At 43.2% G+C, this 14,004-nt stretch overlaps 1 protein-coding gene across 1 annotated transcript in view; it reads left to right on the forward strand.

Moving 5' to 3' along the window:
* MYO16 (myosin XVI) overlaps nucleotides 1-14,004 on the forward strand; it is a gene marked incomplete at its 3' end in the record, with an annotated part of 531,603 nt that overhangs the window by 270,184 nt on the left and 247,415 nt on the right. The window contains exons 13-15 of the mRNA XM_082859271.1: nucleotides 115-180; nucleotides 7,700-7,827; nucleotides 13,240-13,345. Of these exons, the coding sequence (XP_082715397.1) occupies nucleotides 115-180; nucleotides 7,700-7,827; nucleotides 13,240-13,345 (300 nt within the window). The remainder of the gene's footprint in view (nucleotides 1-114; nucleotides 181-7,699; nucleotides 7,828-13,239; nucleotides 13,346-14,004) is intronic.

Genomic DNA, 14,004 nt, shown 5'->3' on the forward strand with positions numbered 1-14,004 from the left:
GATTTTGACTTATTCTCTATATTTTGCTCAGTGATTTTAAAATTATATAATTTTTAACTTTAAAGGTGCTATTTATATGGTCCAATAACTATTTATATCCTTTCCTTTTAACAGACTTTTATTGGGGACATCCTCCTGCTTGTTAATCCATTCAAGGAGATTCCAATTTATTCCACCATGGTGAGTATAAAATTTAAAATATCATTTAATAATGTAGAGTACCACTCACTAGACATGCCTGTTTGTATCAAATGATTAAGAAGCAAAAACCGAAACAGTAAGTAAAATCAGGCTTCTCAGAAAATCCTACACTGAATGGTTAGATAATAGTGACTTTAATTTCTTCTGAGAAAATATTGACAAGGAATGTTATTTTGTCAAAAGATTTCTTGGCGCTTATAATGCGAAATTCTTACGATTGTAGTCACTAGACAGACGTCTAAAATCAGATGTTACACTAACTCTATTTCCCATGTATTTTTGATTAATTCAAGGTCAGTTGGTTTAGAGGTCTTTGAACATCATGACCGCTTTCAGAAGAGTATCATGATGTTAAAGCAATGGAATAAGAAAGGATATGATACTGCGTTTATACATTTTTCTAAAAGACTTTCCAGCTTGAATCACGAGACTCAAAATTAAAGAGAAATTGCTTGTGGAAAATCATTCCAGGCAGCTGAAGACGCAGCATGATCTCTGCTGTGTTGTCCACATCACTGTGGATAGCGAAGCGTATTGTCGTGTCTCCTTGCCTAGTATTTTTGGATCAAACGCACTGTCATGGGAGCTCTCTGTGTTTTGTGCAGCCACAAGGCTGCTTCCAGTCCGAAACAGAATCCCTAATTAGGAGCAGGAGATAAAAGGAGGAGACGTGTGTCCTTGAAGCAGGGACGCACTCGCAGATGCTGGAGGGGCATGGGGTAGGGGAGAGAAAGAGAGAGGAAGAGAGAAAGAGATTACTCTCTCTAAACTCCAGAGGACGCTACTAAGAATTATTACAGAGATGCTTCCCGGGTACGAGAGGACCTCCCACTACCCCACCTTCCACTCTTCTTACCAAAAGTCAATTCCACCGTTGCTTTAAAACTGCCTTGGAACTTGTCCACCCTTCTCATTCCACCCATTCTTACCCCAGCCTCGTCCCTGGGCTAAGTGTGTGTGGCAGCATCACCGACTAGGGCAAAAGGAATTACAGGTACCCGTAATCATTTTGGGAGTTCTGTCATAGGAGCAGGTGCAGGAAAAGGAGGGGAAGGAGGAGAAGGGGGAGGGGAGGTAACAATCACAGGGAGGATGGCGTCATTCAAGGACCAAGCCTACGGCGTTGGCAAAGCAGCGTTCAGAAAACCAACGCGCAGGCGCACGTCTGAGAATAAATGCCTGGGCAGTGAATCTGCATCGGCTCTTCACACTCAGTATCAGACTTTCCTCGATTGTTTCGCACCATAACTTTTACTGTGGAGTTCACAAACCAGAGATATATCACCTTGAGATCTCAGTGTGCAAAAGGATGACGAATACCCGGGGATGACTTCTCAAGGTCATATTTTTGACTACACGCAGTACAAGACTGATCAGTCATCCTGAATCCTCGAATTACAGATGAGATTAAGCTCCTCCAAAGTGTACCACGACACCTAGTGTGGGAGGCCAGGCCTAGGGCTTCCTCTGCTTTCACATTCCATTGACTTTCAGATGCTGCTGGCCTCCAGATGTCCCCACGGCTGGCATGGTGGGGTTTGGCAAGTAGCTAGGGTGGCTGGGCTTCTTAGCTGTGGAAGGAGAGCTCTCCTGGGTTTAGTAAGCATGTTGGCGTTTGGCAAGTAGCTAGGGTGGCTGGGCTTCTTAGCTGTGGAAGGAGAGCTCTCCTGGGTTTAGTAAGCATGTTGGCGTTTAGCAAGTAGCTAGGGTGGCTGGGCTTCTTAGCTGTGGAAGGAGAGCTCTCCTGGGTTTAGTAAGCGTGTTGCGGTTTAGCAAGTATCTAGGGTGGCTGGGCTTCTTAGCCGTGGAAGGAGAGCTCTCCTGGGTTTAGTAAGCATGTTGGGGTTTAGCAAGTAGCTAGGGTGGCTGGGCTTCTTAGCCGTGGAAGGAGAGCTCTCCTGGGTTTAGTAAGCATGTTGGCGTTTGGCAAGTAGCTAGGGTGGCTGGGCTTCTTAGCCGTGGAAGGAGAGCTCTCCTGGGTTTAGTAAGCATGTTGGCGTTTGGCAAGTAGCTAGGGTGGCTGGGGCTTCTTAGCTGTGGAAGGAGAGCTCTCCTGGGTTTAGTAAGCATGTTGCGGTTTAGCAAGTAGCTAGGGTGGCTGGGCTTCTTAGCCGTGGAAGGAGAGCTCTCCTGGGTTTAGTAAGCATGTTGGGGTTTGGCAAGTAGCTAGGGTGGCTGGGCTTCTTAGCCGTGGAAGGAGAGCTCTCCTGGGTTTACTGTAGGGTTTAGCACACGGCAGGCCTGCCGCAAAGGGCTTTACGTATGCTACCACGTTTAATCCCCAAAGGGACCCAATCACAGTGTGTTATCGTTCCCTCTTTGCAGATGGATAAACTGAGGCTTCAGGAGATCAACTAGGCTTTCTAAAGTTCTCTCATGAGTGGCAGAGACAATTTAAATCCAGGTCTTGTAGCCGCAGAGCAGATGCAGGACAGACTACTCTCAGGGACCCAAATGCCGAGCCCAGAGACATATCATTAGTCATCGTATGTGACTGTTTGTGCACAACAACCTTTTTCTTTTCAGGGTGTGTCATCTATGTATAGGTATAAGATAACGAGTGGGAAATCCAGTCGGGCAAGTAGAGTGACACGTTCATACTATGGTGTGAAAGCAGCAGCCACGCCCCGTCGAGCCCTTGGCATCAGGTTCCACGGATTACCAGGACCCTGATGTTAGGGGCCCGTGAATGGCACTCTCATAAGCTACACGCTGCATGGCTGGCTTCAGAAATCAGACCGTGGCAGGACCCTGCAAATCTCCTGCATGTTTATTGACAGGTATCATGCACAGTGGAGAATAGGAGGGAATTGATCCGTAAAGAAGGACCTTATTTACTGGGCTCACAGAGTCCAGCAAAGACTAGAGATGACCCGAATGAAGCTTACGTGATGCCATCTCATTTGTGAAAGAGCACTTACAATGCCCACGGACCAAAACCCTCTTGTTCCCAAATGATACAGACATGGAGAGAATAAGGTGAAGTGGAGAGAGATGGCCTGTGGGAAAGGAAGGGTCTGACCCTGACAATAGTTTCTGGACCAAATGGGAACATGCAATAATACTAGTAACGATCATGGTAACCAATGTAAAGTCGGTGGTTTGTCAATCACTCAGAAAACTAGAACGGCTTGGGGAAAACCTTCAAGGTTCAATATAAATAAGTGGAAAATGCTATTCTATTAAAATTATTATTTCATATTTACATTACTTCTTAAGTGTAGAATTAGCATCAAGCAGAGTATTACCAGGTGGTAGCAATGGAGTATTCTACAATACAAACTCTAACATGGCATGAAAAGAAGAAGATTTACAGGAAGAGGGAACTGAGAAAGGTTATTGGTTTGATTATCATGAAAAAATTTTGGACACTCACGATTCTTTACCACATCTAATGTGTAGTGAAACTTAGCCTAAGGAGAATACCGAACTCCAAATAGGTTTGAAGAAACACAGCAGGAATGTGAGATGAACCCCACGTACACGTAGATTCAGGCATGCTCCTGGATCTCTTGGGTCTCACTGTGTTGATAACATCTAACGAAATCCTTACTAGGACTTTACAAAAACAAATGGAGTTTAAAAGCATTTTGTCAAAATTAGGATAGAGCCAGGTTGGACTTGGGGAGAAAGTGAAAGAGTGTTAGTGCAAGTTTAAAAAACCCCAAACAAACCCCAAATAGAAATTCATCCTGGGCTTCCCTGGTGGCGCAGTGGTTGAGAATCTGCCTGCCAATGCAGGGGACACGGGTTCGAGCCCTGGTCTGGGAAGATCCCACATGCCGCGGAGCAACTAGGCCCGTGAGCCACAATTACTGAGCCTGCGCGTCTGGAGCCTGTGCTCCACAACAAGAGAGGCCGCGATAGTGAGAGGCCCGTGCACCGCGATGAAGAGTGACCCCCGCTTGCCGCAACTAGAGAAAGCCCTCGCACAGAAACGAAGACCCAACACAGCCATAAATAAATAAATAATTAAAAAAAAAAAAAAAAGAAATTCATCCTGCAAGAGAACAAAGGTGGGCTAAACCTTCCTAGCTGGCTTATGAATTATCATGTAGACGTCACTATCATTCGAATATCTTTTATATTTATTTTAAATTCTGGAAGAATTCAAAATGCAAAAAGTTCAAGCGTAATAGGCAGTGTATGCCCACCCCCCATACGTGTGTCCTGTCGCTTAAAAATTTAAAATGAAACGTGCCATATGTTTTCACACGCACTCCTGAGGTTGGGATGCAGCTTTAGAGACGTGATACCAAGACACTGTCTGCTAGTTTAATTGTAATGGTATTTTCTGGGTGGTACTGAAAATAAAGGTACGTTTCAATTACATGGTATCTGAGATTAAGTGACACTGCGTAATGTCAACACAGACTGAGTTCCACTTCAGCCTGTTCCTTTTCACAAAAGATGGCGATCACTACCCGAAGTTACCCTTTTTTTTTTTATGTACTGTTCTTTATTATCCGTTAATAGATTTTTTAAACATCTTTATTGGAGTATAATTGCTTTACAATGGTGTGTTAGTTTCTGCTTTGTAACAAAGTGAATCGGCTATACATATACATCACCGAAGTTATCCTTTTATCCAGTCTTCTGTCTGTTCATTCTGTAGACGTGCACAAATACATGTAATAAAACTGCATGTGCCATTATTTTCTTTTTAATTTACTCAGAGAATACACTAACTATATTCTTTTACAACAGAAATCGTCATTAATCATTATGCTTTCAAAAATTTTCCATGGGGCTTCCCTGGTGACGCAGTGGTTGAGAGTCCGCCTGCCGGTGCGGGGGACGCGGGTTCGTGCCCCAGTCCGGGAAGATCCCACATGCCGCGGAGCGGCTGGGCCCGTGAGCCGTGGCCGCTGAGCCTGCGCATCCGGAGCCTGTGCTCCGCAACGGGAGAGGCCAAGGCAGTGAGAGGCCCGCGTACCGCAAAAAAAAAAAAAAAAAAAATTTTCCATGATAAAAGGTTCGGGTCTAGTTAATTCATTCTAAATACCCTATAGTGTTTTATTGTTTTAATACACAATTATTTATATTTATTCATTAATCCCTATTGTAGAATTACTTTCTCGTTTTCTGCTCTTACAGAGAGTACTGAGGATTGTTTGGTGTGTAGTTCCTGGTTCGTGTTTGAGAATTTCTACAGAGAGATCGCTAGTCAAACCTACCTCCTTAAGTCTAGAAGTTTCTGCCAAATTACACGTAGAATTTCTTAGAACAACACTCAGTATTATACATGTGTTTTTCAGCCCTAGAGAAAACTTCATTTCGAAGTCAAGCTCCACCACTAACTGGCCACGTGACCTTGGACCTGTCACTCATTTTTCTTTGCATCAGTTTCCTCATCTGTAAGCAGGACAATCATCCTCATATCCAAGTCTCGGGTTTCTGGGAGAATTGGATGAGTGAGTGTAAAATGCTGAGAAGAGCAGCAGGCATAGAGCAAGTGAGGCCAGCGCCATCGTTACTAAGCTACTATTGATAACGTTACCAATAGTTCACACGCACTGTATCCCCTTATTGTTTGAAATAGCATTTCCTTGGTTACGAAGAGAGCTGTTTTTTCATCTTTTCTCACGTGTATTGGCCTTTCCTTTCCGCTTACACTCTTTGCCCAATTTTCTGTTTTGTTTCCAGTTTTTTCTTATTGATGTGTGAGAGTCATTTATAAAATGCTGAGGATTTATTGATTGTATGCCCAGCTTACTTTCCTCTCTGTCTTCGCCTGAGTTTTTTTTATTATTATATGTGTGCTGTTTGTGGTTGAACAGGAGGTGTTAGCTATGGTGTTGTAGGATTTTTCCCAATACAATTTGTGTTTTTGACCCCTAGTCCCTTACTCCCAAATCATAAGAGTACTGTTTTCACATACTTTTCTAAATGTGTTAAGCTTTGCTGTTCATATTTGGAACTTAAATTCAGTGGGAATTTATTTTTACAGATGGCATGAGCTAGTGATGTTTGTTTCCTTTACAAATAATCAATTTTCTTGACAGCTTCCTTTAAGGATAAGTGACACAGCCCCTGTGGCCCCCAAATCTCACCGTGTAGGCCTGAGTGGAGTTCTGTAGTCTGTTCCAGCGGCTCCTTTTTCTCTCTCTGCACCAGAACCACAATGTTTAATGACTTAGGCTTTTGATGTTTTTATTGGGATATAATGCATACACGAAGGTGCTCATCTCTGAGTGTACGTTGCCACGAGCACTGGAGGTAGAACATTCCCAGCCTCCAGCGCCCACACTTGCTCTTTCCAATCACTAACCCTTTGCCCAAAGTACCGGCAGGCTGACTTCTAACAGCATACGTAGATTGGTTTCACCTGCTTTTTTTTGCTCTCTGTAAAGGGGATCTCCTAGTATGTTCTCATGTGTATCTGATAGATTCCATTCAACATTATTTTTGTGAGAGTCACCCAATTTTTTCTTGTAGCTGTAGATCATTGATTCTACGTTAAAAAATTATTTCCCCTATAATTTGAAATAATTTTACACTTATGGAAAAGTTGCAAATAATTAGTACAAACAACTGTTATCCTTCAACCATTTTAAAATAATTTGCTGGCATGTTGCCCCAACAACCTTGAGTGCACGTACTGTGTCTTTACTACAAACAAAGGCATTTTCCTATGTAACCTCCATACAGTCATCAAAATCGGGAAATTACATTCCCATTTAATCAGGAGGCTTCATTCAAGTCTTTTCCATTGTCTCAGTGATGCCCAAACAACCAAAGATACAGTCCACCATCACGGGGTGCGCTGACCACTGGGCGTTTAATTTCCTTCCATTTGGAACAGTCCCTCAGTCTACTCTTGAACTTTCCAACCTTGACATCTTTGAAGATACAAACCAGTTATTTTGCACAATAAAAATTAAGTGTGTCTGATATTTCTTCATGACTCACAAGTCCTCCTATCATTTAGTTTTGATTCGAATATAACTCAATTCACTTGAAACTCGAAAGGACTAAAAATACTAGCACTGAGTCACCGTGGCGATCGTTAAAAATCACCATTGCCCTGAAATCAAGTTCATTTTGTCTTTTTTTCCGAGAAATTTGTAAATTTGTATGTTTCAGATGCAACTGATTTCTTTTCAAATTAAATATCCTTTGCCGTCTTATGTTACTGAAATTAAATGCTGCTGAGAGAAATTGCATTTGATATAAGTTGCCACCGTTTCAGCTTACTTCATGGAGAGCTACTGAACTGGATTTTGGGGAGTTGCTCTTTTTGAAGACAGCCAAGTGATTTAAAGCCTGCAAGCCAGATAATGAAGGCTCAGATGTGTGTCTCCGTTTTGTCATTACGGATGCTTAAAATGTGCTGAGAAGGGCAGCATTGTGCAAGTGTTTTGTGTTTACAAGTGAGACTCAGAATTAGAGATGTATATGCTTCTGTGTATGGGAAATATGTCAGTAGCATCGTGAGGTAGAGGATCCTGAACCCTTTTCACGGAGATTCCTGCCTGTGTGCTGCCCTGTTTTCCAGGTCTCCCAGCTGTACCTGGGGAGTGCGGGGCAGCCCTGCCCCTCTCTGCCACCTCACATTTTCTCCTGTGCGGAGAGAGCCTTCCACCAGCTTTTCCAGGAGCAGAGACCTCAGTGCTTCATTCTCAGGTGAGCCTGCCCCTCACCCCAGCTCCAGGCTCAGTTCTGCCCTGAGGGCTTGGCGGTAAAACCATCCTCATTTCTTCTGGTTTACGTTTACTTACTCCCTCAGCAGTTTGTGGTCCACTAAGTGTGCAGTGAGTACACTTGACTCGTTGCAAAGGAGAAACACCTTTGTTGTTAGAAATGGCCCTGAGTGTAGCTGAATCGATATCAACAAACTGAACCTGAAACTCATTTCAACCATTCAACGTTATGTTTGCGAGAGTTATCCAATTTTTTCTTCATTTGGAAGGTTTACAGCTTAGAACTAGTGTCTTGCTTTCAAACCTTAGAAAACATGGGAAAGAGAGGCACGCGATCCTAGTACCACCCTTCTCCAAAATGTGGTGCTGAGCAAAGTACCATGCAAGACCTTGCAGATGTGGGATTTCCCACCCGCTTCTAGGTATTTATACCTTTGCTCATATGTCAACAAAATTATACACTCAAATTAATTTTTTAGTGAAATGCAATGGTAATATTAGCTCATAAATACCAAGATGCTCAGGAGGGAGCATTTAGATTGGAGCAAAAATTCTTCACGTCAAAAAGAAGTGTCCCACAAGAAATGTGGTTATATATTGATAGAGGAATAAAGAAATATTTAGGTATTAAAATAAGATCTGCGTTGAGAATTGTGTTTTATATCAGACCACACTGCCACAAGAGGGAGACTTTCATAAATGCCCCTGGCTTTGCGTAGATTTCAGCAGTGGTGTTGGTTGCAAACAATGTGTGAATAAAGCTTTGCACAACCTGAGTCTAAGTGAGATACAAGAGTAACTATGGCAACCTGGAAAGAACCCAAATAATATTTAAATATTGAGTAACTATGGAAACCTGGAAAGAACCCAAATAATATTTAAATATTTAAATAAGCACTTCTTTATATACTGTTAGGTTGTGAATTTAATCAAAAATTCCATGGAGGGTCACATCGATGGGTTGCAAACTTTAGTGTTCTGGTTTTCAAAATAGTGTGCAAATGGTTGTTTTTACACCTGTTCGGAAGTGTCCCCTGGGGTGGGGTGGGGGACCCGGGCATTCTTGAATCAAGCAACTCTGCTTTCATCTGCTTTATCTGTTGGGTTTTCTGGTCTCACTTACACAAAAAGAGAAACTTTTTAAAAATCGTGAGATGGGGCTTCCCTGGTGGCGCAGTGGTTGGGAGTCCGCCTGCCGATGCAGGGGACGCGGGTTCGTGCCCCGGTCCGGGAGGATCCCACATGCCGCGGAGCGGCTGGGCCCGTGAGCCGTGGCCGCTGAGCCTGCGCGTCCGGAGCCTGTGCTCCGCAATGGGAGAGGCCACAACACAACAGTGAGAGGCCCGCGAACCGCAAAAAAAAAAAAAAAAAAAAAAAAAAAAAAATCGTGAGATGGTGGGGTGTGTGTAATAGTGTTGACGATAATAACAACTCGTATTTATTGAGAACCTGCTGAGTGCCAGCGTCTCCTCTAGGCGCTCTCCATGTGTCATCTGATTCATTGCTTTAGTAACCTCGTAGGATGGGTATCATCATTATTATTGTCGTTTTATGTATCAGGTGCTGAGTATTAGAAGGGTTAGCTAATCAGTCCAGGGTCTCCCAGCTAGTAAATAGTTGGTGTAGCTGGGATGTGAGCCCAATAGTCTGGCTCCTGAGCCCGAGGGAAGGTTATCCACACTCACAGCCAGACTCTAGAGCGTGGCTTGCCCAGTGCCGCTAACCTAAGGAGGCTTGCAGAGGTCCCCCCAGACTCACCTAAAATGATGGTTACAAATCCACGGACTTAACTAAATTCTCATTGAGTCCACTTAATCCTCGTCAAAGACTTTGGACCTTAGCGAAGCTGTGAGGGGCCAATGAATCCCTATCCTTTGGGAAGCTACCGATTACAGAGTTCACAATGCTTAGCATGTTCTTTCAGTGAAGAAACCTGTTTGTCTTTGTTTCTACATGTACTTGCTCATGGAATTGTTTTGCTAACAATAGTAAGATTTGTTAATATTCTGCAGAACTAATATTCCTTTGGGACATTTTTAAAGGCTAATAATGCCATGTTATCAACCACTTATTCTGAAAAAACGATTTCTTCATTCACGTTTCAAGAAATGAAGAGCAGGGCTTCCCTGGTGGCACAGTGGTTGAGTCCGCCTGCAAATGCAGGGGACGCGGGTTCGTGCCCCGGTCCGCGAAGATCCCACATGCCGCGGAGTGGCTGGGCCCACGAGCCATGGCCGCTGAGCCTGCGCGTCCGGAGCCTGTGCTCCGCAACAGGAGAGGCCACAGCAGTGAGAGGCCCGCGTACTGCCAAAAAAAAAAAAAAAAAAGGAAGAGCAAATCCATGATCATAAGGACTTATTACTCTAGCCATTGTCTTTCTTCTTTCGGGATTGGTGTTTGCATGTAGCTTCTCAACCTCCTTGATTGTCTTGACTATGACAGGCTTTCTGCCTTTATATTAATACATTAAAATGAGTCAATTTAGAATTCAACTAGATACTTTGTGTAAAGATCATCTACAGAGTGCCCATTATGTCCCATAATTAGCATTTACAAAGAATAACTGAAGACTTGGAGATCAAAGTTCAAATATTCCTGGAGTAGGTGGTTTTCGGTGCCAGGCCAGAGGGTGTTTAATTTGATGTTCAGATTTTCATTGTATTTCTCCATAATTATGGGCTCCCGTAACACCCTAGGCTTCATCCTAAGGAATGGCTTTTAACAATTTTTAGATCTCTGTCCTGGGCTAGAACTGGGAGTTGGGAGCCCACCCAGTTCTACCTTTGCTTTAATTTTCTGAAGGCCTTGATAGATGGTTTTAATTAATTGTTTGAGCATGTTCGACAAATATCCATTATCCTAACAGTATGCTGAGCAAACCTAAATTAATGTTTTATGCTGAATGTGCAGCTAACTTGTGAAACATAGGGTCTGCTTCTGTCATGTACAGATTTAGCAGACGAGGCTGTTCATATTTAAGCTTCACATTTTGTCTGGGTCCAGGACCCCTCAGCGCCGCCCCAAATCTTTGGTCAATGTCTGGTTTAATCATAGACGTGGATTTTCAGATCAAGGGATGTTTCTTGAGCACGTTGAACTAGAATTTTTAGTTTCAGCTTGATATGCTATGAGGCCAAGACTATTATATCCATTTTTTCTTTTTTCTAAGATCTCTTTGTATTTTACTCAAAGTGAAATGTGGTGCTCGTTGTGGGATTTTATGAGATGGCAAAAAGCCATGTGATTCTGGCTAGCCGAGAGCGTTGATCATTTTCCCTACGTGTGGCCACAGGGTGAGGGCAACGGTGGGGAGAAGGAAAAGGGACGCACGTGACCACTGGGTCAGCCCCACAGCCCCCCAGGCTCTGTGTCTCCAGATCCGCAGGGACTCGAGACCCGCCCCTGTTTCAACTTGCTCAGTAGATGCTCAGGGAGTGTTGGTTGAGTGTTTAATGTTGCACAAGCACTGCCTTCTACGCTGCCCCTTCTCCAAGAAGGAGCTCAATTACTACCTCACCCAGAAGTCTCCCCTGGCTTCTTCCCAGAGATGTACCCGCCCCTTCTCCCATGGGCTCGTTGCTAGCTGTGCCCACCTGTTATAATCGTACCTTAATTACGTACCTATTCCTTCCTCGAGAGTATCCCCAGCCCATGGTGCAGGAAGCGGTATCTTTTCACCTCTTTCACCCTGAAGACTAACAGACTCCAGCACGTAGTAGGCCCTCAGTAAGTCTCATTTGAAGGAACAGGCAATATTTGGAAAAGGAAAATGGTATTTTCAAGATTGATCCCTGAGTGAATGCAAGCAAAATCTCTCTAAAAACGAGACGCCTGACACATCAGGTTATGTTGCTGGGTAATAGAATTTTTTAACAGGGAATATAATTGTAGACGTTAAATTTCCATCATGAAAGATTTAGATTGTTTCTGCTCTGCAATTAGAAGGTTAAAAGGAAGGGTCTTTGAACCCAGAAAATGAGCTCTTTCGTATCTTCCGCAGGTCACTGTCACCTGCTCCCCTGAGGCTGCTAAGCTGGTCGCTCTGAAAGTGGTTAAGATGTTTATGGTCACAGATGAGGGGAGTAGACGTTTTATTAACAAGTTGAGACGTGAATAAGAGAATTAAGTGTCAGTTTCTTTCCTGGCAAACACCCTTTAATCAAATTCATTAGAACAAGTGCTCAAGGGAGAAACCTGAGAAAGCCCTAGCAAAAGAGCTTTATATGTATTTTCCACTTTTGGCTATCGATGAGTAAACACCGTTTTCACGAGTATTCCATCTAGATGCAGTAAAAGCCTTATTTCGCATCGGACCGCGTTGGTTTAGTAATTATTGTATTGGAGTTTTATGTTAACCCTATATTGCCTAGTCTCAGGAATATAATACAATCATTATTTATAGGAATTATATCACTTACGAAGTATGCCTGGGAAATACCAAAAGCACTGTCCTCATGCAGGACATATTTGGATGGTGCCTGTTCCTAGATTAAAGGAAAATGGAAAACACGAGATGTCCAAACTGACAGCAGCCTCAAGGCGCAACAGGCCGTTTTCGGATCTGCTGAGCGCCGGGCACTCACCTACCTGGTCGCTCCTCCGTCAGGCCGTTTTCGGATCTGCTGAGCGCCGGGCACTCACCTACCTGGTCGCCCCTCCGTCAGGCCGTTTTCAGATCTGCTGAGCGCCGGGCACTCACCTACCTGGTCGCTCCTCCATCAGGCCGTTTTCAGATCTGCTGAGCGCCGGGCACTTACCTACCTGGTCGCTCCTCCATCTTTACCGGCTTAGTTGTAGGAGCTGCATGCTTGATGTTCACTTTGAAGGAAAGAGGAGGAAAGCTGAGAGGATTGAATGACTTTTCCAAGGAAGATGTAACGTCTTTCCTGGAGGACTCAAAGATTTAACCAGGCCAGACGTGTGGCCCTACCAAATACGCATCTCGACTGTAGGGGACCGACACCTGGCGGCCACCCCACTCACCTGCACTCACAAAGCACGGGACAGGCGGAAGCGTCTTTCTTTCCAGCCTAAGGCCTTTCTGCTATAATTTACCTGCATCATGTGGTTCTACTCTGTAAGATGCTGGGGAGCAGCAGTGGCATCCTATTCATTTATAGTCCCAGCATCGAAAACACCATATTGTGTGTACACAGGTACACACACAGAGGCACACAAACATACACACACACTTATTTATTTATTGTGTATATAGTACAGCAAAGGAGTGAATCACATGGAAGTGTTAAATGATACCATCATCTCATTAAAAGTCACTAGGTCATTTCCTCACCTTCTTTGTGCCTGAGAATTGTCTCTGGTTATTTAATTTATTTACTATGTTCTCCAAAACCATAAACTTGTGGTTTTTTTTTTTTTTTCTATTTTATTTCAGTGGAGAAAGAGGATCTGGGAAGTCTGAAGCCAGCAAACAAATAATGAGACACCTCGCCTATAGGTCTGGTTCCAGCAGGCCTATATTCGATTCCAAATTTAAACATGTAAGTCTCTTGCTTGGGTTAGAAACTATGGAGAAGCAAGAAAAATGCAGTTTACAAATAAAGGGGGCATCTTAATAGGCCATCAGTTTAACCATAAGTTGACCAAAATTTGTGGAAAGAAAGAAAAAAAGACCGGTGCAAATGAATATTGTTCACGTCAAGGTTTATTTTCTTGTATATATTTTAAAATATTTTGAACGTCATACTCTTTTTGTATTTGCTCTGAACAGTTGGATTGAAAATACGTAATACAGTTAGAGTCTGTCATTGTTTACATAGAAAGGGACACTTTGGTGGGATTGGCCAGATAAGCAACTTTTGTGGGGGGATTACTGAGAGGTGATAATAAAGTTTCAATGTATGTAAAAGAACTGGTGACAGTCAACTTTGATGACATTAATAGGCTGGTGATAAACCTTCAACCTCAAAATTGGTATTTTGACATATAACATTGTATTCGTTTTAGATATACAACATAATGATTTGATATTTGCGTATATTGCAGAATGATCACCCCACAAAAAGCTTAGTTAACATCCATCACCACACATAGTTACAAAATTTTTTTTCTTGTGATGATAACTTTTAAGATCTAGTCTCTTAGCAACTTTCAAATATACAATACACTATTATTAACTGTAGTCACCATGCAGTGCATT

This window comes from Leucopleurus acutus (genome assembly GCF_964270905.1).
Source record: "Leucopleurus acutus genome assembly, chromosome: 18".
Lineage (NCBI taxonomy): Eukaryota > Metazoa > Chordata > Mammalia > Artiodactyla > Delphinidae > Leucopleurus > Leucopleurus acutus.